Raw genomic sequence first — 15828 nt, 5'->3', positions numbered from 1 at the left:
AGGCGTCCAGGGACCCCCAAGTAACACCCGCGCCCCCACCAAGGGGCCCCTGCTCCCCGGACCCGCTGTCCCCGATCCCCGCCACCGCCTTCAAACCCGCCCCTCGGCGGGCACGCGCCGCCCGCCCATTGGACCGCGCTGCGGACGGCCCCGCCCCCACCCGCCTGCCGCCCTCCCCGCCGCGCTTACGCCGTTTCTCATTGGCCAGCCAGGGGCGGGAGCTCAGCGCTGATTGGCTGCCGGGCGCAGTGAGGGGTTCGAGTGCGTTGTTGTGCGGGGGCGTTGGCGAGGAGACACAACGGTTTCGGGGTGCGGGCGGGCCGGACGAGGGTCGCCCTGCCGAGCAGAGAGCGGCTGTGCGGGCAGGGAGTGCGGGAAGGGGAGCGGCGGGGCTGGCGCCTCCGGTTTGTCAGAGGGAAGCTGAGGCAGCGCGGGCAGCGTGTGAGTTCAGACAGGCTGCGGGTTAAATGAGCCACAGCGCTGGTGACACGATGAGTCTCTTGCAGAGCTCACGGGTGGACCTGGCGTTCAGTAACAATTCTCTTCAAGCATTTCATTTCTTTTGGGGCTGTTACTGCTTTAAGTGAACACCTGATTCCAGTGGGGTTTGTGACACACACACCGTCCAATGGGGTTTGGACACACACGCTGTCCAATGGGTTTTGTGACACTCACACTGTTCAGGGGGTTTGTGACATACAAACTGTCCAACGGGGTTTCTGACACACACGCAGTCGAGGGGGTTTGTGACACACACTGTCCAATGGGGTTTGTGACATACAAACTGTCCGACGGGGTCTGTGACAAACACAGTGTCCAATGGGGTTTGTGACACACACACTGTCAAATGGGGCTTCTGACACACACGCTGTCTATAGGGGTTTGTGATACACACAGTATTCAATGCGTTGGAGACACACGCAGTTTCCAATGGGGTTTGTGACACACACGCTGTCCAATGGGGTTTGTGACACACACGCTGTCCAATGGGGTTTGGACACTCAAGCTGTACAATGGGATTTGAGACACACACGCTGTCCAGAGGGGTTTGTGACACACACGCTGTCCAATGGAGTATGTGAAAAACACGCAGTCCAGGGCGCTTTGTGACACACACACTGTCCCATGGGGTTTGAGACACACAGGCTGTCCAATGGGGTTTGTGACACACACACAGTCCAGGGGTGTTTGTGACACACACACTGTCCAACGGGGTTTGTGACACACACACTATCCCATAAGTTTTTGACACACATGCTGTCCAGGGGGGTTTGTGACACACACGCTGTCCAATGGGGTTTGTGACATTAAAAGATTCCTTAAAAGTAAATAAAATTTGAAGATAAAAACTAATATCCACAGAAGCTCATCATCACAGAGACTATCACAGAGGCTACGCAGCAGATCATCGCACAGGGGAAGCAAGAAACCAATAATTTGTTTAAACTGACACTTAATGTATCACCATTTCAGAGCAGAACCCTGTTCGCACCACGTTGTAACCTGCTGTTTCTAAGTACTGGATTGCACAATTTTTACCTCTTAGTAAGTTAAATCAAAAAATATTTCCAATTTGCTTTCCTGCTCCCCCAGGAGCTGCTTGTCCCTCAACCCTCCGACATCCAGATCAGCAGCACGCACACAACCGGCAACACTGAGAGAGCAGAAACTTGCACCAAAAATCATCAGGGAACTGTGTTTGCTGTGCTTGCCAGAACAATGCCAAGGGATATACCCACCACTATATACTGGTAAAAAGCTCCAGTTTCTTGTTTCACATATCACTCTTTTATAAATAGGGAACTCAAAGCAAACTTCTCTCCAGATACTGGAAAGAATAATTACAATTTACCGATTAGTTTTGATCCTAATATTAAAGCCGAACTTATGATTTGGAGTTGATTTAATACTCAATGAAAGCATTTCATCCTGGCAAACAGAAGCATTAGCTGTATTGGGGGTTTTGTTGGCAGAGGTTACTGAATTTTGTTATATATACTGTTGTCAGGGTAACATTAGCTGAGAGTAATTGCGAGAGTTTGTTTATTCATGACTGTGAGGCAGTAACCAGAATTTGGGATAGGCGTTGTATGTGCAATACATTCGTCATGGTGGTTTGGTGCAGGGATCATGCATCTCATGGGAATATTTCCCCATTTCTGCTCTGGTTTCCAGTGTATTACACCAAAACACCCACCTGATGACATCCTTTCAGGAGCAAAGGCAGCAATTTGCAGAATTCCGCTTCTTTGGGGAACTGAGAAATTGCTGAGCTGACACCAAGTCCTGCAGTGTCCCTGTCACCTGCAGAGTCACCGCATCCTCGCCACGGTAGCGGGCATTGTGACAAAGGTTCTATGTCAGCTGGGTGTGGCAGCCGAGCGCCCCCTAGGGGAGGGGGAGCCTGTCAGCCCCGGGCCTGTCACTGCCTGCTGTCCCTGCTGTCACCAGCCTGGCCTCTGAAAACTGGTCAAACCATGGCCAGACTTGGGGCCAAAGTGGCCCAAAGTCTCATACAGACAAGTCGGGAAGAAAGATATGGGACAGAGGGAGAAAGCGAAGGGAGCAGGAGAAAGGGAAGGAACACTGTATGGACAACCTGGCTCCTCACCCCCACCCCCTGTCTGCCGGTTCCCTCATTGGCCACCACAGATTGCATCACTTTTCCTACATCAGTTTAATAAACAGCAAAACACTTTCCTCAGCTGTGTGTGTAAGCTGGATCTGATGAAGTCCAGCATCCAAAAGGGACACCCACACAAGAACTGGTTTAGACAGAGAGATAGGAGAGGATAGAAATAAACACAATGAACGTGTTGACTGCCATGTTAATTAGAGCTCTGAAGAATGGGGCAAGTTTGTAACTCCCTGAAGCTCAAAGCAGAAACCAGACAGCTGAGAGGCCACTGAATGACCAAAGAGCAAGTGGAGGAGAAACCTGAGAGCACTGGGAAGGGCAAACGTCCAGACAGTGCTGGAAAGTTGTCCTTGGGCAGGGACATTTAATCAGGAGAGGTGGGAACTCCTGAATGACGAGGGAGATGAAATAATAGAGTGTTGGTAATAGAAGTACAGGGGAAGACCAATATTTCTTCTCCTTCCCTTATTAAACTTCCCCATAATTCCCTTTTTGGCTTTTTTCTTTTAAATTTTAATATGTTAAAAAAACAACTAAACAAAAATCTCCAATCAAAGAAAATAACAAACCAAACAAAATAAACAAAACCACCCACAAAAACAAAGCAAAACAAAAACCAAACCAACCAACCAAGAACAACAACCAAAACCAAAACCCAACCCAACCAAAGAAGCAAACAAACAAAAATCCCAAAACAAAAAAACAACAAGAAAAAAGTTGATGTTTCCAGACAGACATCAGTCATCAGCTGTCTCACCATAAACAGCCAGGGCCACTTTAGGGGCCCAGTGTACCTGAGGTGCTGGCCTGGGATTGGCATCTATCACACAGGACCTGGGGAGACCAGAGCACCTTGCAGTGCAGGTGGAGCCTGGGCAGGGGTTCCCGGGGCATCTACACTGGCACCAGGTGTTTGTGTCCCTGGAGCTGAAGACATTTGTGACCTAAACCCTTGCCCAGTTCTGGAGAACTCTTTCCTTTCCAAAGAAAAGAGACTCCCCTACAAAGATGTTAAAATAAATAAATAAATAAATAAATAAATGAATAAATAAGTTTAAAAAAGTAAATAAATAAATAAGTTAATAAGCAAATCAGTAAATAAATAAATAAATCAGTAACTAACTAACTAACTAACTAAATAAGTAAATAAATATGTAAATAAGTAAGTAAATAAGTAAATAAATACTTAAATACATAAATAAATACATAAATACATACATGAATAAATAGAAAGAAAGAAACAAACAAACAAACAAAGAAACAAAGAAAGAAAAAGAAGGTTGACGCGTTCCTCTGCTTTGGATCTTTGTCTTCAGTTCCTCTTATTTTAATTTTCATTGACATTAACCGACATCTGATGGGCGTGCAGGCATGAAGCCAAGATCATGTTGTGTCTTGCACAGCGCCCCATGCCCTCTGAACCTTCCCTGCCCAGGACTCCTCACACGTTGCCCAGAGCGAGTCACACTGAGGTGTTGGCTGGTTCACTGGCTGAGATGTTGGTTTAGATGGTCACCTACAGCACAGGTGGATCCTGCCCCATCATCGCCTGCTCTGCTCCAGTCTGAAACAGAGCCCAACATCACAATGGGTTCATGAGAGAACTGAGGTTGAAGGGACCTCAGGAGTCTGCAGTCCAACCTGTCACCAACTGGGTCACACCAAGGTGTTCAAGCCTTGATTCAATCAGAGCTTTAGCAGGACTAGAGAAGTGATCATCCCTTTGTACTGGGCACTGGTGAGGCTGCACCTTGAATCCTGGGGTCAGTTTTAGGCCACTCATGGCAAGGAAGACATTGAGGTGCTGGAGAGAGTTCAGAGGAGGGTGACAAGGCTGGTGAAGGGTCTGGAGCACCAGTCTGACGAGGAGCGGTTGAGGGAGCTGGGGCTGTTCAGCCCTGAGAACAGGAGGATAGGACAAGAGGAAATAGCCTCAAGTTGCACACAGGGAAGTTTAGATTGGATATTAAGAAGAAATTTTTCAGAGAAAGGGTTTAGAAGCAATGGAGCAGACTGCCCAGTGAGGTTGTTGTGTCCCCATCACTGAAGGCGTTTAAAACACAGATAGATGAGGCTCTTAGGGACATGGTTTAGTGCCATATTTGGGTTACGGTTGGACTCCATGATCTTAAGGGTCTCTTCCAGCCACAATTATTCTATGATTCCATGATAAGTCATTTTTGCTATTTTCTTTCTCAGAGGACCATGCAGCCTCCCTGAGAGCCAGGACTTTTCTGAGGTGTTGGAGAGATGTCTCATGGTCACACCAGCCAGTTCCACCAGCGCCTGTCTGTCCCTTCCCAGACCAAACCTTTTCTTCATATCCCAACCTTCCAGGTGAGTTTCTGGGACACAGCAAATGCTGTCCAGGTCCTCTGGGCCTGTTCAGAAGAGAACAGCAGGCAAACATGTTGATGGGCTCTCTGTGCACCTCTAAGCTTTCCTGACCATTTTTCTCAAGGTCCCACTTGTACCCAACCTTTCTGGTCCTTGATCTGTACATGAGGGGATTGAGCAGGGACGTGGGGATGGTGTAGAAAAAAGCTTTGTCAAACTGTCTTGCAAGGGCTGTTCTGGGCATCCCACAGTCCAGGATGGGGCTGCTGTAGAAACCAGTGGCACAGGTGAGGTGAGAGGTCCAGGAGGAGAAGGCCTTGTGCCTGTCTACACTGGGCTAGAGAAGTGATGCATTCATGGGATGCCCATGTGAACAGGAAGGGGACAAATGGCTCCAGGGGACAGAATGTCTTCCAGCCAGTGCTTTACCCATCACAGATACACCATCCAGGCCATGAGCTACAGCTTCTCCAGGAGATGCTGTGGGATATGGTGTCAAAGGCTTTACTGCAGCCTAAGTACACAACACCCACAGCCCGTGTGGCAGATTCACTCCCCACGACAGACTTTCCCTCATCTGCTCAGCCGGTCACCTTGTCATGGAAGGAGATCAGGGTGGTCAAGCAGGACCTGCCTTTCATCCAGCCATGCTGATTGGGCCCGATTGCTCGTCTCGTGTGTGTGACCTCACAGTCCTTTCCCAGCCGTGTTCCTGCTGTTGGCCAATCCCCTGCAGAGGCAGAAGTGACCTCACAGTCCCCTCCACAGCCATTGGTTCCTACTGGACTATGAGTTCCTGAGACACAAGTGACCACATGGCATCGTACCCACCATCACCCTCCTTGTGGTCCAGTGTGTGAGCAGATCAAACTAAGCTGCTTTCATCAAATGTATCCAATAGATTTCCTATCAAGGGTTTGAGTGGAGAAACGTTCCTCAGAGGAGCTGCTGTATTTACTCTGGGGCATTTTACATCTCTGCTTCTGCCTTTTTTCTTCTTCCTCTGTCTATTCTGACGTGAAAGAGCTCTCCAAGGAAAAGATTCATGGAATCCTGCAATAACACAGGTTGGAAGAGACCCCTGAACACCATCTCTGTCCCACTGAACTTTATGGCACCCCAAGGAATAGCTGGTGGCATTTGTGCTCCCTTGGGTTCATCTCACCACATGTACACAGTGGACATGCACATGATGTGTGTGTTTACAACTCATCTGCACAACGAAAACATGGATGTTTCACCTAGTATTTCATAGAATCAATGAATGTCCTGAGTTGGAAGGACCCACAAGGATCATGGAGTCCAACTCCTGTCCCTGCACAGGACACCCCACAGGTCACCCCGTGTGTCTGAGGACGTTGTCCAGTCTCTCGTTGAAAACCGTCAGGTTGGGGCCGTGACACCTCCCTGGGGAGCCTGTTCAGTGTCCAGCACCTCTGGGGGAAGAACCTTTTCTTCACATCCAGCTGATCCTTCACTGGCACATCTTCCTGCCATTCACTCGGGTTCCTTTACTGGTCACCACAGAGAAGAGATCAGTACCTTCCCTTCCTTCTCCCCTTGTGAGGAAGCTGTAGCCACCATGGGGTCTCCTTTGAGTCTTTTCTTCAGCTCTGATGCTCAGAAACCCCTTGGTTTGCTTTCTGAAGCAGAAAGGAGAAGCCATGTCCTCCAGGCAATGGGAAGGGAGATCCTGTCCCTCACACACGGCTCAGGGCTCTTCCTGGGACCGTGGGATGTGGGTGTGCAAGGCCCAGGGAAGGACAACACTGGGACAACAACTTCCAGCTTCCCCGTGGGGCTGCAAGGAGGCACCGAGGCCCCAGTGCCATGAGGACAACATGTCTTCTCCTGGGCCTCAGTGGCAGAGACAACTGCCCTGGCCAAGGGGACAGAGACCTGGGTTCTGTGGGTCCCTTCCAGCCTCACAGCGCCCTTTGCCATCTCCACCTCAGGCTGTTCCACACGGTGCTACCCCTGCCCCTCTTTCCCTGCAGGCTGCAGACACCCATCTCGCTTCCCCACCTGCTCTCACCCCAGCATTTCTGCACCTTCACTGCTGTGTCTGCACCCTCACTGGCTGCTCTTTGGCACACAAACCATGGGCTGATCCAGCTCCCTCTGGGTCACCTCTTGCACCACAGCACTGCCCTTCCAGTGACATTTCTCCCTCCTGATATCCAGTCTGCACCTTCCAAATTGCACTTTGTGATATTTTTTCCCTCTTCTGCTTTTTCCCATTATCAAGAAAAGCTCATCGAGCTCAAAAACTGCCCTTCATGCCGGGAACCCAACCCGTTAGGCTTCTTGTGGTCTTTTACCTGATTGGAGAGAAGTCACCTCACCATGATCTCCTAAGTCCCATGAGTGCTGCTGGCCTTTCAGCTTCTCTGACAAACACAACCATGTTCCTGCTGCTGTCCCATAATGTTCTCAGGTGGGATGGACATGACAATCCGTCTCTCTTCCTGGGTAAGACCTGTGGGCACTTCGGCAGAGGTTCTTTCCGAGCCATGTTCCTGCTGCTGGGCTGTCACCTCCAGAGACAGAACTGACCCCACAGTCCCCTTCACAGCCACATGATTCTGACTGGATTATGAGTGTCTGAGACACAACTGACCTCCTAATACCACAGTCGTCCATCCCCCTCCTCAGCACCCCGGACCTGACCAAGACTGCAGTGTGTTCTACACCATCCTACACCTGCCCCTCTTTCCCACAGGCTGTAGACACCCATCTCGCTTCCTCACCTTGTTCATATTTGTCAAATATATTTCCTGTTAACACTGTGAGTGAAAAGCGCTCCTCACTGGAACTCCTGTACTTCCGTTAACACCTTCTGTATCTCCTCTTCTGCCTTTCTTTTATTTATTTTTTCCTATTCTTCTACCTATTCTCTCTCCAAAAACTTCTCCAAGGCAAAAATTCTGTCAAATCACAGGATAACTCAGGTTTGCAGAGAGCCCTTGTCTCACTCATTTGTCTCACTCTCCTGCTTAGGGCAGGGTGACCCAGGTGAGGTTCATCAAGGCCTCCACCCAGGTTTGCATCTTCCTCAAAGGCGCTGAAAGTGCTCTCTGTTACATCATAGAAGGGGAGAATAAAGACGTTCAACAGTGTTGGTCCAAGTGCTGGTCACTGAGAGATGACACCAGTAACTGGCTGCATGGAGGACTTTGTACCACTGATGATATTTGGGCTTGATGGTTCAGCCAACTTCCCACCCAGCATCCACTTCTTGAGCCCCATCAGCACCACTCTGGCCAGAGGAGACCATGTCTTAGCCTTGCAAACACCCTGTACACAACATGCCTTTCTTTCCCCTGTCCATTCGGGTTCACCAGTCCATTTTTTGTCCTTCACATTCCTGGACATGGCAGCAGGAGGACATGTCCCAACACTTTCCCAGGATGGGAGGAAGGGTGACCAGCCTGTAGTTATCCCAGTTCTTGTTTGTGCTCTTCCTGAAGATGGGTTTGAGGTCTGCGTTTTCTAAGGACCCCAGAAGCATTCTGGTTTCTATGGCACTTTTGAGAACACAATCCAGAATCACGTGCAAGGGTGAGGTAGGAGACTGGAGCACTTGCAATGAGCCTTTCCAAGGCAGCTGAGATGAATCTCAGTGGGCCTGTGGAGTTTGTTCCTGGAGTCACACACATAAATGTCAGGGTTTCATGAAGCATCCATATATGACCAGACCTAATGGACTCCTTATGCACCCAGGGATGTTCAGAGACGGAGTCTGTCCCTTTTACAGACAGAGGCAGGAGTCACAGTGTCCCTCTGGCCTCCTGTTGCCACTACAACGGGTCGGGATGCACCTCAGCCCTGTGGCGTGTCACATGCTCTGTACTCACCTGAGATGTCCCACATCATGAGGAATGGACACAGGGACCTCAATTCAAGGAAGAAGATCCCAGTGGGTGGTTTCCCGTGGGCTGTTACTCCCAATGTGAAGTGACCTCAAGAAACTGTCTGTCCCACAGGCCTTCATGGAACCTCCAGGAATAGCTGATGGAATTTTTCCTCACTCAGGGTCATGTCACCTCACATACATGATGTGCATGCTCACATCTCACCTGAACAGTGCAAATATGGATTTCTGACCTGCTCGTTCAGTGTCATTCCAAGGAGGAACAAAGAACCTCTGTGAGCTGGGGAGATAGGCCAGGGCTGGAAATGGTGGTTGTGAGGGGCCAGTCCATGATGATGCCCTGGGGCAGCTTCCCTGGGGTGTCCAGTGCACAGGGGCACAGCCCAGCCCCTGCTCTGCTGGTCCTGCAGGTCTCTGGCAGGAGCCTGGCTGTGAGAGGACAGTGCTGTGTGCCAGCCCTGCACACACACACTGTTCAGCTGTACACTGGTGTCTGAATCTGTGGGACACTTTTGTACTCATATGCTTGAAGACATAAACCATCATGTACTGTCCATAGGAGATCACCTTTCTATCTGGAAAGGCTGTTGTGGGGCCAGTTCTGTCACAGCAGTGCCCATTGCCTGTCCCTGCCTGCGCTCACAGCACTGACACACAGCAGGACGGTGACCAAGCTGCCAGAGCACTCAGGCCTTGCACCAACACCAGGGGTGAGAAGGAGAGTGTGGGAGTGGAACCAGAACAGCTCTGGAAGAACAAGCGCTGCTGCTCCCTGGCAGGGCTGCCAGGATGGACACGTTTCCCCGCCACCCATCACAGGAACTGTCCCTGCAGCTCCAGAAAGGCCTTGGAGTTACGATGTCAGTAGAAAAAAAACGGTGGAAGGTCCCTTTATTTTACTTAAACACAGAGAGCATGAATTTGTCACTGACACAGCCACTCAGTGAGAAAAGAAAAGCAGGCAGTGAATTACAAAGGGAATTAAAATATTTTCACAATAAACAAACACAAAGAGAAACAAAAAATACTGCACACAGGATGAACCTGCAATGAGTTCGATTATAACTCTTATGTAGAAGAAGTTAGAGACAGTTTATAGCTTCAGAAGAAATCCAGTCATCTGTTTCCTCAGGGCATCCTTGAGCTCCTGGTTCCTCATGCTGTAGATGAGGGGGTTCACTGCTGGAGGCACCACCGAGTACAGAAAGGACAAAACCAGGTCCAGGGATGGGGAGGAGATGGAGGGGGGCTTCAGGTAGGCAAACATGCCAGTGCTGAGGAACAGGGAGACCACGGCCAAGTGAGGAAGACACGTGGAAAAGGCTTTGTGCCGTCCCTGCTCAGAGGGGATCCTCAGCACGGCCCTCAAGATCTGAACATAGGACACCACAATGAACACAAAACACGCAAATGCTAAACAGGCACTGACTACAAGAAACCCAGCTTCCCTGAGGTAGGAGTGTGAGCAGGAGAGCTTGAGGATCTGGGGGATTTCACAGAAGAACTGGCCCAGGGCATTGCCCTTGCACAGGGGCAGTGAAAATGTATTGGCCGTGTGCAGCAGAGAATAGAGAAACCCAGTGGCCCAGGCAGCTGCTGCCATGTGGACACAAGCTCTGCTGCCCAGGAGGGTCCCGTAGTGCAGGGGTTTGCAGATGGCAACGTAGCGGTCGTACGACATGATGGTGAGGAGACAATACTCTCCTACTACCAAGAAGGTAAAGACAAAGAGCTGTGCAACACATCCTGTGTAGGAGATGTTCCTGGTGTCCCAGAAGGAATTTGCCATGGACTTGGGGACAATGGTGGAGATGCAGCCCAGGTCGAGGAGGGCGAGGTTGAGCAGGAAGAAGTACATGGGGGTGTGGAGGTGCTGGTCCCAGGCTATGGTGGTGATGATGAGGCCGTTGCCCAGGAGGGCAGCCAGGTAGATGCCCAGGAAGAGCCAGAAGTGCAAGAGCTGCAGCTCCCGTGTGTCTGTGAACGCCAGGAGGAGGAACTGGGTGATGGAGCTGCTGTTGGACATTTGCTGCCTGTGGGCATGGGGCACTGTGGAAACAGGAGAGCACATTGACAAATCAGGACAGAGTTCTCCCAGAAAATCTCTTCCCCCCCTCGACCAACATCCCTCTTCTACTCCCACCTGTGCCACCACATACAGAAATGCAAATTGTTCTCTCCTTTTTGGCAGCCCCTGTGGTCATCTCCCTGGCTGGAGCACTGGTTTGTGCTTTCTGATTGTGCTGTGAGGATCAGGGCCTCTTCCTGTGGGCTCCCAAGGAGTCAACCCTGCCCTACAGCACCGGGACCTGGGAAAGGGGGGGAGTTCTTGTGTTTATACATAAGCATAATCTACTTATATCGTAATCATAATTCACAATATCATGCCAGGGAAGAACTGGGATGTCCTAAAGCCGTTCTGACTGGGACAGAATGGGCTGATTCCCCAGCCCCACACGTCGCACATCCCAGAGCCCCACAGGGCATGATGGGCTTAGGGAATTTGCTCCCACAGAGACATCTCCTGCTGGGAGCTGTTTCTCTGTCCCCATGTCTACTCCCTGTCACTGCTCTCAGTGTCAGTCTGTCCCACCCCCTGTGTGCTCAGCTCTTCCCTGCACAAACCTCCTGGCAGCTCAGCACTGCCCAGGAACATCTCTGTGTGTGTGCGGATTCTGCTGAGAACATCACACCAGCCCTAAAGGGGCTGGAAAGGAGATGTTGCTGCTCTGTGAGCCAGAGAGTGTTGAATTGCGCTCTCAGAGAAAAATCAATATTTGGAGTTTCAGCACTTTCTCCGTAACTGCAAGACATATTTCCACCTTACCTTTCCTAGCCAGCCAGCCAAGAGTAGAGGACAAAAGGCAATAATTGCTTCCCTGTCAGATAATCCCTGCCTTGTTGTGCCTCTTGGAATGTCCCTGGGGGTGAGTTGTCAGCAACTCTGATCCACACAGCACCCTCTCAAAGGCAGAATGACCCTGTCCTGCCCGGGATCACTCCTTCCCCCCACAGCTTCTCCCCTCCTTGTTGCTGGGATCTCCCCGGGCAGGCTGAGCACTGACCCTGGCAGGCAGCAGAGTCCCTGCCCTGTCACAGCCCTGGGGTGCAGGGACCCTGCTCTGCAGGACAGCCCTGGGCACCCCTGGGTGCTCACCCGGCTTCACAGCTCTTCAACATGGCCTGACAAGAGCCCCGTCCTTACAGACCCCACAAGCTGTGCCTGTGCCAGTTTCAGGAGTTGCCTCCAGGAGCTACAGCTGTACTGCCCTGCACCCAGAGACTTACCATGGCAAGGGCTGAAAAGGTTTATCCTCCAGTGAGCTCTCAGTCATCCTCCCAGTCCTGACCACCTTTAATCTCTCTCTGCATTGCTCGTCTCCCAAGTTCCCCAGGCAGAGCCCTCAGCCCTGCTGCGTGTGCAGAGGAGCTGCTCCTGGGCAGAGCTGTCTCTCTGCAGCGCTGCCGCTGCCATGAGCTCCCTGTGTCCCAGGAGCCCAGCCCAGCTCAGCAGCACAGGAGCAGCCCTTGATGTCCCATTCTCTGTCCCCTCTGGGCTCCTCCAGGTGTCCCTGGGGCTCCAGGGGCACATCCTTTGAAACAACATGGAGTAATCAGTGATGTTGATTCTCTCTCCTCTGAAGAGACACATCATTGTGTTCTTTGTATAAAACAATGAATTAGTATGAGAATCAACTTTTCTTGTCCCATCATTAGACAGGACACCAGGAATGTTACAGCAAAGGATCTAATTCCTCAAAGCTGGGGGAGGAATATCTTCAGTTGAATGAGTTCAGGCATTTTATTCTTGTTTTATACTCCTAGGCCTAGAGAGACATTCATCAATCTTTGGCCATGTCATGTCTGTGCTCTGATTCAAAGCCTTTGCACACATGGTCTCTTGGACACTTGGTACCAGGTTTCTTGTGGCAGGTCAGAGCTGGGCTGGTGCCACAGCTGGGGTGGCTCAGCCCAGATGTGAGGCAATGTCCTCAGCCAAGGACCTGACTGGGGGAGCTGGAGCTGTCAGTGCTGCAGACAGAGCTGTGACACGGATGGAATGAACTGCCAGGCAGGGCGGCAGGAGTGAGTTCATCTGGTCTCAAGGACAGCAGCCTCCAAGCACAGCAACAGTCCAGATCAGAACTCAGTCTAGAGCTGTAAGGCAATTCAAGGGCCCCATAATGAGCTGTTACTACTGCAGGAAGAGTTAAAGGACAAACAAAGACCCTGTGTGGCCACTGATTAATTTAATAAGGGAAAGAGGTGAGAATCCCTGTGTTCTCTTGTCCTCCCTCTTCACCAGTCATGTGTCCCAGGCCTCTGTGGCTGGAGTCAGAACATACAGCAGTGGATGGGGATCAAGTCAGGGGTCACTGGAACTAACACAATCCTCTCCAGTCTATGGGACAGCAGGGGCAGCATCTCAGGAGCTGGGACAGCAGGACGATGTCACAGCGAGGCCACTCTCCACCATCTGTGAAAGCTCATGGAGACTGGGGGGACTCCCTGACCACTGGCAGCTCTCACACAGTGTGTGCACTTTTCAAAATGGCCAATGGGTGAGCAGGGGAACTAAGGGCTGTGCCCCAGAGCATGTCCACTGGGACCCCATTTCTGGGTGTCTGGAAGAGAAGGTGACGGGGTTTGCCCAGGGCAGGTTGTGCCTGTCCATCCTCTTTTTTTTCTGTGAGGAAAGGACAGGGTGGTGGATGTGGGCAGAGCAGTGGTGGTCTGTTACCTGGAAGTCAGCAAGGCATTCGGTGTCATGCCCCACAATATTCTTGTGTTCAAAGTAGGATATTCTGGTCTGTGTCAGTGTGTAAGTAGATGGGTAAAAACCAGTCTGGATGGCTGGGCTTGGAAAGGTGCTGTAGAAAGGGAGAAACTTTCCAGTCCTGAGGACAGTCCAGCACTGGAAGCTGTTTCCCAGGAGTGCGCACTCACTCTGTCCCAGAAAGTGACCAAGACGTGTTTGGATAAAGCCCTGAGCAATCTGGTCTGACCCAGCTGTGAGCAGGAGGTTGGTCAAGACACCTCCTGAGGTCCCTTTGAGCCTGAATGGCACTGTCCTTCCTTCCCCTTCATGTTTTCAATTTAGGGACAGCTCTCAGGTGCTCCCTGAGCACAGGAATAATTCACATGTGCAGGACTGCTTTGCAGGTACCCCTAAACAGTCCTGACCACAACTTTTGCATTCCTTTTCATTTGCCCCAATCCAGGGTCTAATCCCCTTGCAGAAAGAACATCCCCCTTTGTTAATCTGTTCATAGCAGGTTGTTCAAGAGCTGTCAGCCTCCATGTACAGAGTCTGCACAGCAGCCAGGCAGCAAAGCCATCGTTACAGAAATGGAGATGAAACACTTGATCAGATCCTTGCACCCAGATATCAGCGTGACATGTCTGCTGAGATTCCCGGGAACGCCTGAACTGTAAGTGCAGAGCATGTGAGTCCTGGTTGGGTATCCTGGCTTGTCTCCTGACCCATGTGGTGCTTCAGGCTGTGAAGAGAATCAAAACCAGCCATTGCACTGGGGTAGTTCCATTTTACACGTGTCACATGGGGCAGATGAAGGGAGCTCAGAACTCCAGACTCTGCTGCACGGTTGGGACTGCAGAGACTGGAAATGCAGGTGACAGTGTGTGTCAGTGCACACACATACAGATTCTGGCTTCCTTTGTGCCTTTGCACTGACCTGGGATCTGTTCCTTGGCCTTCTTTGTCTCAAAAAGAAACTATTCCCCTACACCACCTCCACTGCACACCAGGATAAAAAAAGGAGAAAAGTTATGAAAGAAGGTTGATTTTGGGGTAATTCTGTCCAAGAGTTGTAGTCTTTAAATGATTTTTAAAAAAAAGTGAGAGAAAAATCCTTGTTCTAAGAACTTCTTGCAAGACACAGCTACTGAGATATAGGAGATGTTTTGAAAAGTAAGAATGACTGTTAGGAATGAAATTAAAGAGGTTTAGTTCATCATCATAATCATCAGTGAGAATAAGGAGTTCCCTGTTACTGTTATCAGTGACAGCACCACTGTTCACAAACATCCTTCAGAGCATCTCCATTTTTCCTGGGCTCCAAAGCTCATCCTGCTCAGAGTTTGACAGGATTGCCGCAAACCCCTGTGACCCAAATCTCTACAACTGTCTCTGCTCAACAGCCTTTTACCCCAGGAAGGGGAAAACTGCCAATGCAGACACCAACCCAGTGCCCAACCTGCCTGGAGAGCCAGGACAGTTGTGCCACACAACAGCAGCCTCTGAGGGAAGCTGGAGGTGATGGAACTGAAATGGTTTCAACCCAAATCATAGAATCATAGGATCATTTAGGCTGGAAAAGACCCTTAAGAACAAGGAGTCCAACCATAAATCAAATACTGCCAAGTCCACCACTAAACCATATCCCTAATCGCCACATCTCCACGTCTTCTAAACACGTCCAGCAATGGAAGCTCCAATGCTGAGCTGGCAGGACACCACTGGCTACATTGGACATAAGATACTGGTCATGGCTGTGAGTTCAGCCCTCGCTGGCAGAATGTCTCACACCCTCACTGAGGAGGGCAGGGGGCTGGGAGATGGGAGCACGTTTCAGTTTCCAGATCCCAGCACAGAGCCCAAACCATCCTGCCCTTGGACTCTGGATCCCATTTCCTGAGATGCAAAGCTGGTGGACTTTTGTGGATAATCATGTTAAAAGGCATGAATAATCCTTCAAGTGTTTGTGTAATTTGTCTAAGAATGTCAGTCGTATATGCTTATATTTACATATCTGTAAAATAGTACTCTGCATCTCTGGTAGCCCCTCTGGCAATGACAATTAAATAGGTATTTGCACTATAAGGCTCCATACCTCATCCACAAGCACACATCTCAGTGGTTCAGATGAAGGGTGGTCTGGCAAAGGTCACCCTTTGTGTCCCCAGGTGATGGACACTGCTCATGTGCCTCTGCAGAGAGTGGCAGGAGCTGGATCCC

The 15828-nt window shown here is 50.5% G+C and overlaps 1 protein-coding gene across 1 annotated transcript; it reads right to left on the bottom strand.

Annotated features, from left to right (window-relative positions):
* Positions 1-9744: 9744 nt before the first annotated feature.
* On the bottom strand, positions 9745-10875 carry LOC102086266 (olfactory receptor 14J1-like). Its single transcript, XM_065048116.1, has one exon. It carries the CDS (start codon positions 10873-10875, stop codon positions 9943-9945), a length of 933 nt encoding a protein of 310 aa, XP_064904188.1. The 3' UTR covers positions 9745-9942.
* Between the last annotated feature and the right edge of the window lie 4953 nt (positions 10876-15828).

Source organism: Columba livia, unplaced genomic scaffold, assembly GCF_036013475.1.
Source record: "Columba livia isolate bColLiv1 breed racing homer unplaced genomic scaffold, bColLiv1.pat.W.v2 Scaffold_203, whole genome shotgun sequence".
In the NCBI taxonomy this organism is placed as follows: Eukaryota; Metazoa; Chordata; class Aves; order Columbiformes; family Columbidae; genus Columba; species Columba livia.
Note: the sequence above shows the minus strand (reverse complement) of the source record. Positions and strands in the feature narration are given on the sequence as shown.

Bases quoted from the DNA above. Each gene is read 5' to 3' on its own strand.
- LOC102086266 (XM_065048116.1), bottom strand. From the start codon at position 10,875: ATGTCCAACAGCAGCTCCATCACCCAGTTCCTCCTCCTGGCGTTCACA.